Here is a 13,551-nt window from a genome sequence, read left to right as displayed (position 1 = left end):
CTTCGAACTGTTAGGCTTCGAACTTTGGGCTTCTGGATGGATGTGTCTTGGGCTAAGTAGAGGATCGAACCTTTGGATAAGGCCCAATAAGGATTTGGGCCCAATTTTCAAGTGTGGGCTTGAAGTGGTTTGGGCCTTTGGATCAATATTTGGGTTTGGCTTGTATTGGGTTGTAATGGATTGTCTGGGATTTTATGGTTTGGGCTTTTAGCTTACTAGATCTTCTTGAGTGAAGGCCATTAGGCCCAATTTTGGAAAATTGGGCCATAATTGGACTTAAGAAGTTTATTTTGATATTGGACCTTTTTTCATCTAATTTGGGCCTTGCCTTTGCGCCAAGCTTGAGGAAGGGTAAAAAGGTTTTTTACCCTGATTTGGACTCATTCTATGAGTCAGCGAGTAGATATTAGTGGATTCTTATTTTGGAATTTGATTAGCATGTGTGTGATAGCAGATCTGCAGTTAGAGATTATTCATGGAATCAACTTCGTTGGGGCGTTGTCTTGATGTTGGCAGTTCGGGATCTGGCAATCAGCAGCCAGGGATCGTCTGTGTGTTTGGCAGTGCGAGGTGAGTTTTCCTCACTGTACTAACAGGGTCGAAGGCATCAATGTTGGCCCTTTGGATTGTTATCCTGATTATCTTATGATTGAGTATTGTAGTGATCTGTTATATCGGTATCCTGGTAGATAGGATGTTGTTACGCTTAGGGATCGGTTAGATTTGTCTTCTATATGTTATGGCTATATGTTCTCCAGTAGCTTGTGTTGACATAGTATGGTTGGGTTGAGACTGTACTGCTTTGTGCTGCCAGTCAACAAACCCGATAATGTTTATATTGGTACATTATATGTATGCTTATTTGTTATATGTTGACATGGCTTGTATGTGTGGTTGGGTTGAGGCGGGTCTGCTTCATGCTGAAGGCCAACATACCCAGGGCGGCTCGGATAGACTGAAGGTCCATCGGGGCATACCAGTCAGGCCGAAGTACCGGAGAACAGTACAGACAGGCTGAAGGCCCAGCGAGGCGGACCAGACATGCTGAGGGTTTTGAGAGCGGCCCAGATAGGCTAAAGGTCTGATGAGGCGGTCCAGTCATGCTAAAGACTATGTATGCATGTTGTTATTTGTATATGTGCTACTGTTTGCGTGTTGGTACTTTGGGGGAACTCACTAAGCTTTGTGCTTACGGTTTCAGTTTATTGTTTCAGGTGCTTCAAATGTTTTGGCAAGGCGAAGGCATGACTGTACACATCCTCGCGTTTTGGACTTACGGTTTCTGGGAAACTCTGATAATGTGAATGTTTTTGAAAACTATGTGTAAATGATTTCGGTTTTAAATAAATGTTTTGGAAACAACGGTTTTGTAAACACTTCTATAGAAAAAGGATTGTTTTGGAACATTTAAATTTTACTGAAATTTTATGGATGTTACAAAAGAGGTAGTTATAGGACACGATGACGGTTAATGGTAATCATTAAGGGAATAACTGCCACCACATCACCATAATATAACTACCAGCTTTGGCAGGAAAATATATGTCTGATACCCCTGCTAGGGGTGTTGTCCCTTGGAACCCTGAATGGAAGGGCGTTGCCCCCATACCCCCGTACTCCCGAGTCCACATTTATCACTCTAAGAGTGCACCCCGCACATCCAGTCTCGGATAGTAAACTAAACTCAGTCTGTCTCGATATTAATATTTACTACATTAAAATATGTTGATAACACTAAAATCACTAACACAAAATTAAAAGACCACAACTAAAACCAACTTGACTTTCCACTTGGGAAGACGTTATCTATCGATAACCACATGTCAACCTCTCACACATACCATATTAGCCTCCACATGTAAACCCAAATTACATAAAAGAAAAACATGTCATGATGCAACCTATATATGAGGCCACGAACTGAATGGTGGTTGAATCCATTCCAACCCCTAACAAGTTCGATTTGAGGAAGTTACTCTTCAAACCAAAAACCATATGAAAGCACCTGAGAATACGCACAAGATTATGCACATTTTGATTATCCCACTATTATAAAAACAAGGCTTCATCGTCATGCCACATTGGGTGATTATTTTACGATTTGTCACAAAATAGTCAGTATTATATTTTTCACAAAATAACCATCAATTCCGCAGTAGATCCACTGTGAAATTGACCCACCTATTTAAGTCATCTTTTAGAAATTCTCTTTTACACCTTTTTTCTCCAGAAATATCGTTCAACATAACACTTAATTTCCGTACTATAAAATTTATGTGTGCTGCGACATTGGTTTTTGAAAATCCCCATGACAAAAGAACCTAATTTGTTGAATAATCTAACATTGCAAGTTGGCCTTGAGAAATCGATAAATTTTCAGATTTTTATAAATTTTTTTTACTCGGGCAATAGAAGATGCAATTGCGTATTAAATAGTGATTTCAAAGTGGGCGACTTACGAAATTGATGAAAATTTTGTAAAAATAGAAGTTTTGGGTTTTTTTTTGGTAACGACGAATAATATAAAAAGACTATATAGCTAGCAAGAAACTAGCAGGAGGCAAGAAAGCAAGGCAAAAGAGTTTGCAGATTACAACATAAGAAAGATGAGTAGCACACTCAAACCATTTATACGAATTATGAGAACCCATAAAGTTATGTCAAGTAAAAACATTGAGATGACATCGTCAACTATTATTGCAGAGGATTGAACCATGTTGCTATAGAGTCTATTGTTCCTAATCTTCCAAATTCGCCAAATAGCGTTTTTTGAGGCATTTTCCTAACGAGCACCAAAATCAAGCAAATCCGCCACACTTGTAAATTTCTTTTGAGGAATTTCACACCAGTTAGGAATCCATTTAGTGACCTCTGAAGCAAAAGAGAAACTCGTAAGCCAATGATTTGCTTATTCTTCACTTGCATCACAAAGTTTACAGGACAAAGAGTCGGTATGAACACCTCTTTGATAGAGCAACTCTAACCGGAATCTTCCCTAGCTTCACTCTCCTTGATATACCTTACTTGGGTTGTTTTATAAAAGAATATGTCAATACAACTATTTTTTTCCATTTTTTATTAAATTAGAAGATTAAGTACCAATATTTTCGTTCATGAGTACTAGTTTATCATTTTGTTTCCCGTATAGCCATTTTTTCTTCATGGTTATGTAGTGTTTAAATCACTGTTGTAAAAATCCCGACTAGGTCTCGATTAATCTTCGATTAATCCCTAAGCGCTACTCGACCGATTAGAGAGCGCCTAGCGATTAATCCATGCATACATAATGAGTGAAACATTATAAAACGATGAAATTTTAACATTTTAAAGAAGTTTTATCTCAATGGAAATTATTTAAGGCATGATTAGTATTCTATTAATCATATTAATCTATTTTGTTATCATATTAATGGTATTTACGAACTTTGATATGATATTAGTCATATTTAATTTTTTAAAATTCAAGAAATTAGCAATTAATGGTATCCGATTAATCCTCCAATTAATCTCCGCCTAGCCGATTAATCCCTTGACCCCAGTCCACCGAATAGCTAACGTCGAACGTTTTTTGCAGCCTTGGTTTAAATATACAAACTTAATTTGTTTGGGGAAAATACATTGTTAAAAAAGAGAGTAGTCTAAAATCGTTATAATAAAAATACTCAATATTCTTAAAAGACGAAAAAAGAAGAAGAAAATAGCAAGTCGGAGGAGGTCCCAACCCCACTCACTCGATAATTGTGGGCTACTAAAACCAAAAAGTTCACAACGCACACTACCCTTGTCAATATTACCATTCTAATCTTTTAAACCTTTTACAAGATAATTATTTGTTTATTTATTAAAATATATTATAATGAAAATGACTCCAATAATTCCTTTTTTCCCTTCTTTAAAAGACCGCAAATTTCACCTTTATATACAACCCTCCATCTCCCCTCTCTTCTCTCACATTCTCACTCACCTCCCCCACTCTCACCCGACCTATTTATTCCTCATTTCCTCTTTTTACCCTTGGTATTGTTCCTAACACAAGAAGAAAGGAATGCATGGTGGTGGTGGTGGCCGGTGGATCTCCGCTGGCGGCGGCGGATGGCGGCGGCGCAGGAGGAAGGTTGTTCTTCTCCACCTTTAAAAGATCACAAAACACAACAAAAAGAAAAGCTTTTGCAATATAACTTGTTCTTCTGAGTTTCTTGTTTTTCTTCATTTGTTTTTTTAGAAAAAAAAAAAAAAAAAGAGACGAAGAAGGGCTAAACCGGAAGAACAATATTGTATTGCATTTGCTTTGAGGGTATGAGGCCATCGGTCCGAATATTATTCACCTTTGTTACTTGAGTATAATTACCTTATTACCCTTTGGTAATATTAGTTTATGTAGAAGATGATATGATATATAATTATATATGTACTTTATAACATGAGGATGTAAGAGAAGCATACCAGGTTGACTTTTAGTGGGTTCTTTTGTGGGGTCGAGTGACCTTTCGATGTTGTATAATCTGTCGTAAAACGAATGTTTTTTTGTTATGGTACTGCTAGGTATGCATCACTTACAACGATCATGTAGTTGCTTTTGTTATGTATTGAAAATTCGAAATATTAAAAGATTTGGTCTTTCTTTCATCTCTTGGTGTTCGATATTTAACTTTTTTTTTTTTTTTTTTTTTTTGTAATAAATTGTGAAATGTTTATACGAATAAAGTCTAGAATGTGAAGAAGGGACGTGTAAGAGGATCTTCTTTTTTTGCTGTTTAAAGGAAAGAAAAAGGGAGAGGGAGCAGTGAAAGGACGTGTTGTGGTTATTTTTACAGAAAAGTAGACTTGACAATGCTTTTTTTACAGTCCCTGCCACACCCACTTTTTTACAGCCCAACTGAGCATCGAGTCTTAGCGTACACACTGACCTAAATTGATACACTCTCACTTCCCATTTAATACTACTAGTACAATACTCTAGCTTCCTAAGTTAATAAATTTTTGTATATATTATTAATTTATCATATCCCTAAATAATATTGTTATCTTCAAAGAATAAGTTTTGAACTAAATATATGTATAAAAATCTATAATTTGTTACTTTTACAAGTAATTATCTCTTAAATGATATTGTAAGTTTTGGCTTTTTCATATTTTGTAAATGAAGTAATTCATAAAACCAAATATGCAAAACTCAAAGGAGATGATGGTATATCATGGTGACTTACAGTTCACCATTTTATTAAAGTAAATATATGCATTTTAGTTGCGGATTATATAAAAAATATTAAACAACAACATTTCATCACCACAAAGGATGACGAAATTGTGGTCCTTCATGCTTAATAAGTAAAAAACGATTTAAATCTACAACAAAACCAAACTTCTTCTACCCAAGACGCACAATCCCATTCCACATTAACGCTTCCTGTAAATTTCTCACAACATTAATAACCATTTTTAAATAAAATCAAAAGTCGTTATTATTTATATTTAAAAAAAAAAAAAGTAAGCACCTTTTTGGCAGCCACAGCCTGGTCAAGCATTTCTCTGTTCTCCCGTTGACATTCACCACACCAGCCAGCTGTAAACTTCTTCATGTGTTTTCTCATCTCTCTAAACACAGCACTGTAACATAATATAACTTTATCAAAATAAAAACATTTTCTAATTCAATAAATTTAACTTTTTTTTTTTTCTAAAAAAATAAAAAATAAAAATACCTTCTGCACCAAATCAATAAATTGACCCGATTTCCAGCTGTAGTGGGTCGAGCTCCATGTCGATGACGACCACGGTGAATAACCGCATGCCCAGGGACATGCGAGTATTCGAAGATCTCCTGTAAATGAAATTTTAATTTAAAATAAAAATATAATTTAAAAAGAAAATATAATAATAATATATATATATATATATATATATATATATATATATATATATATATATTTTTTTTTAATTTACCTCGGGTTGTGATTCCGTATGCATATGTTTCTCACAACGAACTCCTCTAAAAAACAATTCTCCACCAGCAAACTGTTTCCCCAAACAGACATTTAAAGTCACCTCTGAATCATCCACATGAAACCCTAATTCCACATCTCTATCAAATCCATATTCCACCACAAATCCATGATGAGAATCAAGTGCATATCCTCCCACATCAACAAAGAAGACTGCATAAATTTTCACATAAATTTGTTAGATAAACTACATTGTCTATATCGATTTAAAAAAAAAAAAAAAAAAAAAAAAAGATTACTTTTTGAGATGTGGCTAATGAAGTCTTCAATTAACTTATCCAGCATTGGTTCCATTCCAAAGTCATCAAGAACAACACCAAATTTGTTCATGGTGTTTGGGCGAATGGTTGCTGATTTTGTTTCCAGAATCCATTTTTCGTAATTTTCAACCTGAGAAATTAGAATGTGATAAGAAAATATAAAAACTGAAGTGTGAAAAATAGGAATAGAAGATTATTTATATCACCTCAGCTAGCATCTTTGCACAGAAATCTGGGTGGAGCATATCGAATGTGAAAACTCCTGGAACAGGTTCAGACATTATGTTTCTGATGCTTTGATTTCTGCTGACATCATCATTAGCCATGAATGCGTTTATGAAAGAGGGCACAAAGAAGCTTGAGGGATTCAGTTCATATAATTCTCTGTAAAGAGGCTGAAAACCAAGGAAAAAGAAAATCAGTGATTGCTGATTATATAACATATAAAATATAAAATATATATATATATCGGATATTACAATGTTCACTGTTTTAAGTGGTTTCGGTTTAAAAAGGTAACGAAAATAAAAGTATCGTTACGTTTGCATGGGATACATTTTTTTAATAAATTAACCTTTTTCGGATTGTTTTTATAAGTTTAACATGTTTACCTGATAACTGGATATGATTCTTTCCCTGTATAAGCTGTGCTTCTTCACCTGTTGAAAGTGATGAAAGAGATGATTAGTAATTGAAATAGACTTTAACATATAAACTTCAAGTCAAGTAATATATTCACAATTTTGATTATGAAAACTTGTCTATTAAGGAAGAATTTCTTACTGTATTTCATTCGTCGATAATTAAAGAATTGTTCTATATAGGGAAGTATTATATTAATGATATGGGCTTTGCATCACTAGTAATCTAGGATATGAATTCTAAATTATTGTAGGTTATTGAACTCATATGAAGAAACAGGTGCTTAAAAAATGTAATCCCCAACCTTTTAACATAGACTTGAATACAATCCCTCTATGCATAAACATTTTGTCAACTTTATGTGTAAAGCACTAATTGTGTTTGCTTCCTAAACAGAAAAACACAGGGAACATAGAAAGCATGGGTACCATGAGTTCCTAATGCCCAAATGTTGACAATATTTGGTTTTTATATGAAACTTTGCCTTATTTGAAATTTAATCGCAATAGCTTGATAATTCAGAATTTGTGCACAAGAAAAACTTCTGTGATGGTGAAAGAGAAGATAACAATGCACCGATTTCTTCAATTATGAAAAGCATAGAACCAATTTACAAGATTCAATAGTTTTGTTGACTTGAACTATAGAGCATGAGTTACAAAAAGATCAGATATCCTGCAATTCAGTAATGATCCATCAAACTTAGAATCAAAACGAAACATTAGATTTATAGACAGCATATTTCCCAGTTTTTTTGTTCATTTCTATGCCCAAATAGGATTTTTGTTGATCCAATCCAAAATTTGATTTTTTTTTTCCTAATTCAAACCTAAGCTCACTCATTCTATTAGCATGCATCATGATTTGGGGCGATCCTAGATGACAGAAAGACGATCCATGAATTTCTTCATGTGTATGTGAAATTGGCACCTAATGACTAACAAATAATGGTAAATTGCTCATTCATTTCCCTGCAAACCTCAAAGATACAAATTTATATATAGGATATCCTAGTGTACGTGAGTACATGATAACAAATAGCGAAAATGGGATACTCACTCGACTACGCTCTCCTTCATTCCAATAACGACGCAGAATGTCCCGCATGTGCTTAAACTTCGCTTCTCGAGGAGCATTCAAGAGGTTCGGCGGCAAGTGTCGCTCCAGTGAGCTGAAAAGCTGAGGACTGAACTCCGATCGAAGATCTTCGTAATTTTCCGGTTTGTGATCCTTTTTAGGACTCAATCGGAGACGGTAATTGGAGTTCACCGGTACTGGTACAGTTCCGTTAGCATCCATGTTGCCTGCGGAGACAGGGGTTGACGACAGAGCAGTCGGCGCAGAATCGGTTCTCCGATCAGCGCCACCATTAGCCGGCATCGTCATTGTTAGTGAAGATCGAAGAGAGAAAATTAAGGGTTCAATTTTGTGCAGACGACGGTGTATGCTTGTCGTGAGAGCTCATGAGTTTTGAGGTTTCCCCAGATATTTAAACACCTCATCTTTATTTGTTTTAAACTCTAGACCCTTACTTTTGTATATGTCATATTTTAGCCCCTCATCTTTTTTGAAATGATCAAACTCACTTTTTAATTCATGTTTCAAATTGTCTTTGAAAATATCACATTTTTTGTAAGTTTTTTTTACTCTTGATTCTAATTCATTAAGTTCTTATGCTTCTTTATTAAGCAATACAATTGTTAGAACTGAGCATTATTATTGAATATTAAATCAAAATCATATTTTTCTTATTCTAAATGAATATTATAAAACTAAGTCTTTATAAATTAATAGAAAAGTACATACATGCCCTTCTTGGCTAATGCACGTAAACAATAAGTGTTAATTTAAGAAAACGTGAATACATCTAAATAACGGTTACAATATTCAAATGATGTTGTCCTCCGGTTTTTCTCATGTACATAGTCGAATCGACTTTTTAATAATGTTAGGATCATTTCACGCTTCGTCCTGTATTTTTTATTGCATGATAAAACAATGATAAATTCTTTTTGCATGCATGGTATTTATAGATGGCGTGGATGGTATGCTATGTTGTAGATCATCGCCCTAAGTAATTGAAGACAGAATAAGTTCTACAAGCTCGTGCATAAAGTTCATAAAAGTGCATAAGCGTTAAGCACACATCAACATGTTTTTCTTCATTACAACTCTAATTTTACCCGTGATAAATCAATTTACTTTGGTAAGGAATCTATGTAAACCTTTATACTTATAAAAGTTTAATTTCTTGCTTGATTTGTCACTTTTATATCCGATGCTCAAGATAACTGCATAACATGATGTTATCATGTGATCTCACCAGAGTTATCATTAAGTTTGTTGTTTTCTTTCAAATTGTATATCTAGATAAAATCTTACAAAAAAAAAAAAAAAAACCCTTTAATTTAAATACCAATATTAATCACGTATTATATCATGTTGGTTTACAAGAACAATCATTATAGTAATGTATAACACACATAATTTTAGCAAATAAGTTAAAATTTGATTAAATTAATAAATGTGCTTAGTTAAAAAAGTTTTTTTTGGATATTATAAATGAAGTTTAAAAGATTTGAATATAAGAGTTGACTTTTTTAAGTTTTTGAGTTCAGTTATATAATTTTAACTAGTTTTGGACTTTTGTAAGTGTTGACTTTTTTAAACATTGGAGTTAAGTTATTTAATTTTAACTAGTTTTGGACCATTTTGTGAAGAGAAATTAAATATCCTCATACCTTTTAATCATATCAATCCTCCTACCTATTTAAATTATGACATGTGTTATATTAGCATCCTAAAATATCATTAAATTTCATTAAATGAGTATTAAATATTACACATGTCACCATTTTATTGGGTAGAAGGATATGTAGGAACAAAAAGTAGGAGAATATTTAATTTCTCTTTTGTGAAACATATGATGTCGAGGTCAAAGGAGAAACTAGAATGCTTACTTTGTTAATAAATAAATAAAAGAAAAGGTAGAACTGCTAAATTGGTCTTTATGCTTTCGTAAAAACTATGGATAAAATCCAAAAAGTTTATGGCTTGCATGGAAGATTCAAAATCAAAAATATTACGATGGTTTTCGTCCTAAAACACTTAAAATGACTTTTTTCCTTTTATTTTCTTTTTTCTTTTTTTATATTTTTTTATTACTTTCATAATTAAAGTAATAAAAAAGCACACAAAACCAACCCCACCTACCCCTCTCTCGTCTCATTGTCTTTTACTTTCTTCTTTTCTTCCTTTATCCTAGAAAATCAAACATACACATATACACACTCTTAAAACCAAACCCTATATAAATCCATCATCTTAAACATAACATATAGAGGAAGAAGAAGAAGAAATTAGGGTTCTTGAACTAATTGCAAATCCCTAGTAAAAAACCCCAAACACCATTTTGAATCGATTAACTTGTTGATCGTTGTAACAAAATTGTACGTGAAGGACAATGGATTCTATGTGTAAGTCATTGAACAAGTGATTATGATGGTTAGGTGGGTCTTTTTTAGCCTAGATTTGATGAATCATTCTTAGATTCATTTGAATTTAATTTAACTATAGAACCGATGTAATTTATCATGATGTGATTCGAATATAGATTCAAAGATTTTATGTTTAAAACGTTGAATGAAATCCATCTAATGGGTCAAATATGAAGTTGGTGTTTAATGAAGCTTTTGGGATTCGATAATGATGAATCATCCTTTGACTCATTCCAAATCAATTTTGATTAATTAGAAAACAAAGTTCTATTAAGATTCGGAGGTGGATTTGAGTGATCCAAGTTCAAATCATATAAGAGCAAGCAAGTGATCACTTTTAGAGTTTTAAAAGCTTGATTTAATAACGGAGTTGATTACCTTAATAGTTAATGATTTAATTAATTTAATGATGTTACAAGGATGATATTTCATTTTTAAGTTAAATTTTGAAACCATTATAATCCAAATAAGTCATTAGAACTTGATTACAAAGTGTCAAAAGCAAGTTTGGAGAATTAGGATGCTAGGTTTGGCATTTTTGCATGAAATACGCACATTTGATCATTTACACTACCCGTATAAATTAATTTTTCTTAATTTATACAATTCATGTGATCCTATGACTTATTTTGGTGATGTTAAATCATCTACTCTTGGTTCCGATTCCTATTAGATGCTTCCATGGACACTATAAGGACATGTTATTAAGGTTTAAGGGTTATGAGTTAACTAAGTTTAGTAACCTTAATAGATAATTATGGTTAATTAGTGTTAATCTATAAGATTAATTATATTCATATAGGTGATCTTTAACATTCATTACAACTAGTGAAGTCATATAGAATATTACGTACAAACTTGAGGTGGGTTCATTACCTTTTATGACATTATAATTTGAACTTTTATTCATTGAATTGTTATTTTGTATACTTACTTCCTTGAAATACTATATGTAGCAACATGTTTCATTCACATATTTTTTTGCAAAAGCATTTGGAAATAGGGAAACTATAAATCCTTCATATGAGTTTATATTGTGATCATATACATCCATCATTAGGTGGGTTGAAACATGTATGGTCTAGAAACTATGGATTTGGAGTTTATGAACCCTTAAAAAGGCATTTCTTGTATTTTTTATATCATTATATGAACGATATTCTAGATTACATACATGTATAGTAGTATACTGGGACATGCAAATCCTTTCCAAGGCCTCATGATTGGCACATGTTGTAAGAACCTAGAATGTTGGTATAAGTGTTCTAGATTGTCATTATATGCTCAAGGACATTTTGGCTTTTGATTATGTTTGAATGGTATAATGGTATTAAATGCATATTATGTGTTTGTTAGACGTTTTAAAGCAATGGGAATATGTTATTATGTTGGTGAATGAACTGGATATTGATAGATATAAGATTTTTTTTTTTTTTTGGGGGGGGGGGGGTGGAAATGCATTTAAAAAGGAATGGAAAAGTTGTTTCCAGCTCCACCACGATGCGGTGAGAAACTTGTTCCGATATGGTGGATGAAGCGGTGAATTGGGAGAGATTTCATTGTAAGTCGTAGGCAAAATACTTTGCACCACGGTGTGGTATATGCGTATCACGGTGTGATGGACAAAGTAAGTTTCTATAAGGGATTTCCACCGTGACGTAAGAGAGAGTTGACCATGGGTTCATTTAATTCACCACGACGTGGTGAAGGTCTCGCCATGATGCAATTCCCGATCATAATAAATATCAGATAAGATATCATTCGTGATAAAACCACTCCCCATTTCTTTGAGAGAGAAAGTCTAACGATTTTGAGTTTGAAGAAGGATCATAGGGCGATCAAGTGGAGTTGTGTCAATGTTTGAGCACTAGAAGCTCCTTGAGGTAGTACCTTCTATATTTTCAAGCTTTTTAAGGCTTTAATAGTGTTTTGGTGATTTGAGCTAATTATGTAAGATTATTCACGAATAACTTGTTAGTAATGTTTATCCATGTGTTGAGAAGCTTAATACATGAATTTTTATGGAAGTTCATGTTGGATTAAGTGTCTAAAGTCCTAACTAAATTGGTATAATGTTGATGAATAAACGTAAATTCCTTTTTTGGTTGCCCTCATAACCAGGAAATGGTTTGGATTGATCAACGGAGAGAGATAAAATGATATGCTAATATATTATGTGATTAATATATTAATTAGAAATAGTTATTAATTAATATGAATCAATTAGAAATAGTCAGAATTGATTAATTATTAATCAGAATTAATTTGAAATTAATTTGGGATTAACTGAAATTAATTAAAGGTGTAATATGTGAATTGTAATTGTTCAATAGTTGAACAAAAGAGACAATTCTAGAATAGTCCATGACATGGACAATTTAGGAGTCTTTCTTAGGGTTTTCAGAAGGCTCCTAGTACTAGACAAGGAAATGATTTGGATTAGAATTAAATCTATTATTTAATCATTCAGATCTTGCTCTACCCCTAAGTTACCTAAACTATAAATATGACCTTTTTTTTAGAACGACAACTATAAATAGGACCCTTGGGGTACCTAATTTTGTGGCTCTCTCATACCTAAAGGGAGAGAACGAAATTCTCCTCCTTTCTTCCTTTTCTCCTTCAATCCTAGGGTTTCTTGTGTTTTATGTATAAACCATTAGAGGCTCGCACACTATTAGAGCTAGGTTTTCCAAGGAGACATGAAGATTCTGATTATCTTGATTGGAATCTACAAAAGGTATGTATTCTTGACCATGAATTTCGATTCATAGAGTTTATTTTGTGTATTTCATAAGTATGTTGCTATTAGATGTGAAAAAGGCATAAATCATTTATGTTGCATGTACCCTTAAGTGTTAAGTGAAATTATTCAAGTACATTTTTATTGTAACCTAGAATTCTCATCAGTGGTATTAGGGCCTTGATTTTCACATTAATGGTACATAATAGATGAAATCAAAACAAACAAAAAATAAAAAAATTGTATGTCACGTCGTGACCAACCTTCTGTCACGACGTGAAGATAGTATGGATTGTGATTTCAGATTTTCTTGCTTTAATTCAAAAGATATAATAATTATTAGTTAATCCTGATGGGCTTTGAGCCTCATTAGATCAATCAAAAGGCAGCGGAAACAATGAATAAAC

At 33.1% G+C, this 13,551-nt stretch overlaps 1 protein-coding gene across 1 annotated transcript; it reads right to left on the bottom strand.

Moving 5' to 3' along the window:
* Positions 1-5,165: 5,165 nt before the first annotated feature.
* LOC145092691 (2-oxoglutarate and iron-dependent oxygenase domain-containing protein CP2-like) lies at positions 5,166-8,371 on the bottom strand. The gene is made up of 8 exons (XM_079030660.1): positions 7,964-8,371; positions 6,874-6,921; positions 6,469-6,657; positions 6,242-6,392; positions 5,944-6,155; positions 5,703-5,821; positions 5,496-5,607; positions 5,166-5,407 (listed from the first exon to the last, which is right to left on the bottom strand). The coding sequence occupies exons 1-8, from the start codon at positions 8,288-8,290 to the stop codon at positions 5,369-5,371; spliced, it is 1,197 nt and encodes a 398-aa protein (XP_078886786.1). The 5' UTR covers positions 8,291-8,371; the 3' UTR covers positions 5,166-5,368.
* Positions 8,372-13,551: the final 5,180 nt, after the last annotated feature.

This window comes from Lactuca serriola, chromosome 3, assembly GCF_051521515.1.
Source record: "Lactuca serriola cultivar US96UC23 chromosome 3, Lser_US96UC23_V15, whole genome shotgun sequence".
In the NCBI taxonomy this organism is placed as follows: Eukaryota; Viridiplantae; Streptophyta; class Magnoliopsida; order Asterales; family Asteraceae; genus Lactuca; species Lactuca serriola.
This window is presented reverse-complemented; position numbering and strand designations above follow the sequence as displayed.

What these genes read in the sequence shown, in the direction of transcription:
- LOC145092691 (XM_079030660.1), bottom strand. Translation starts at nt 8,290, where the DNA reads ATGACGATGCCGGCTAATGGTGGCGCTGATCGGAGAACCGATTCTGCG. An exon ending in ATGAAGGAGAGCGTAGTCGA is followed by an intron (nt 6,922 to 7,963) that starts GTGAGTATCCCA and finishes CACTTTCAACAG; the next exon opens with GTGAAGAAGCACAGCTTATA. An exon ending in GAATCATATCCAGTTATCAG is followed by an intron (nt 6,658 to 6,873) that starts GTAAACATGTTA and finishes CTTGGTTTTCAG; the next exon opens with CCTCTTTACAGAGAATTATA.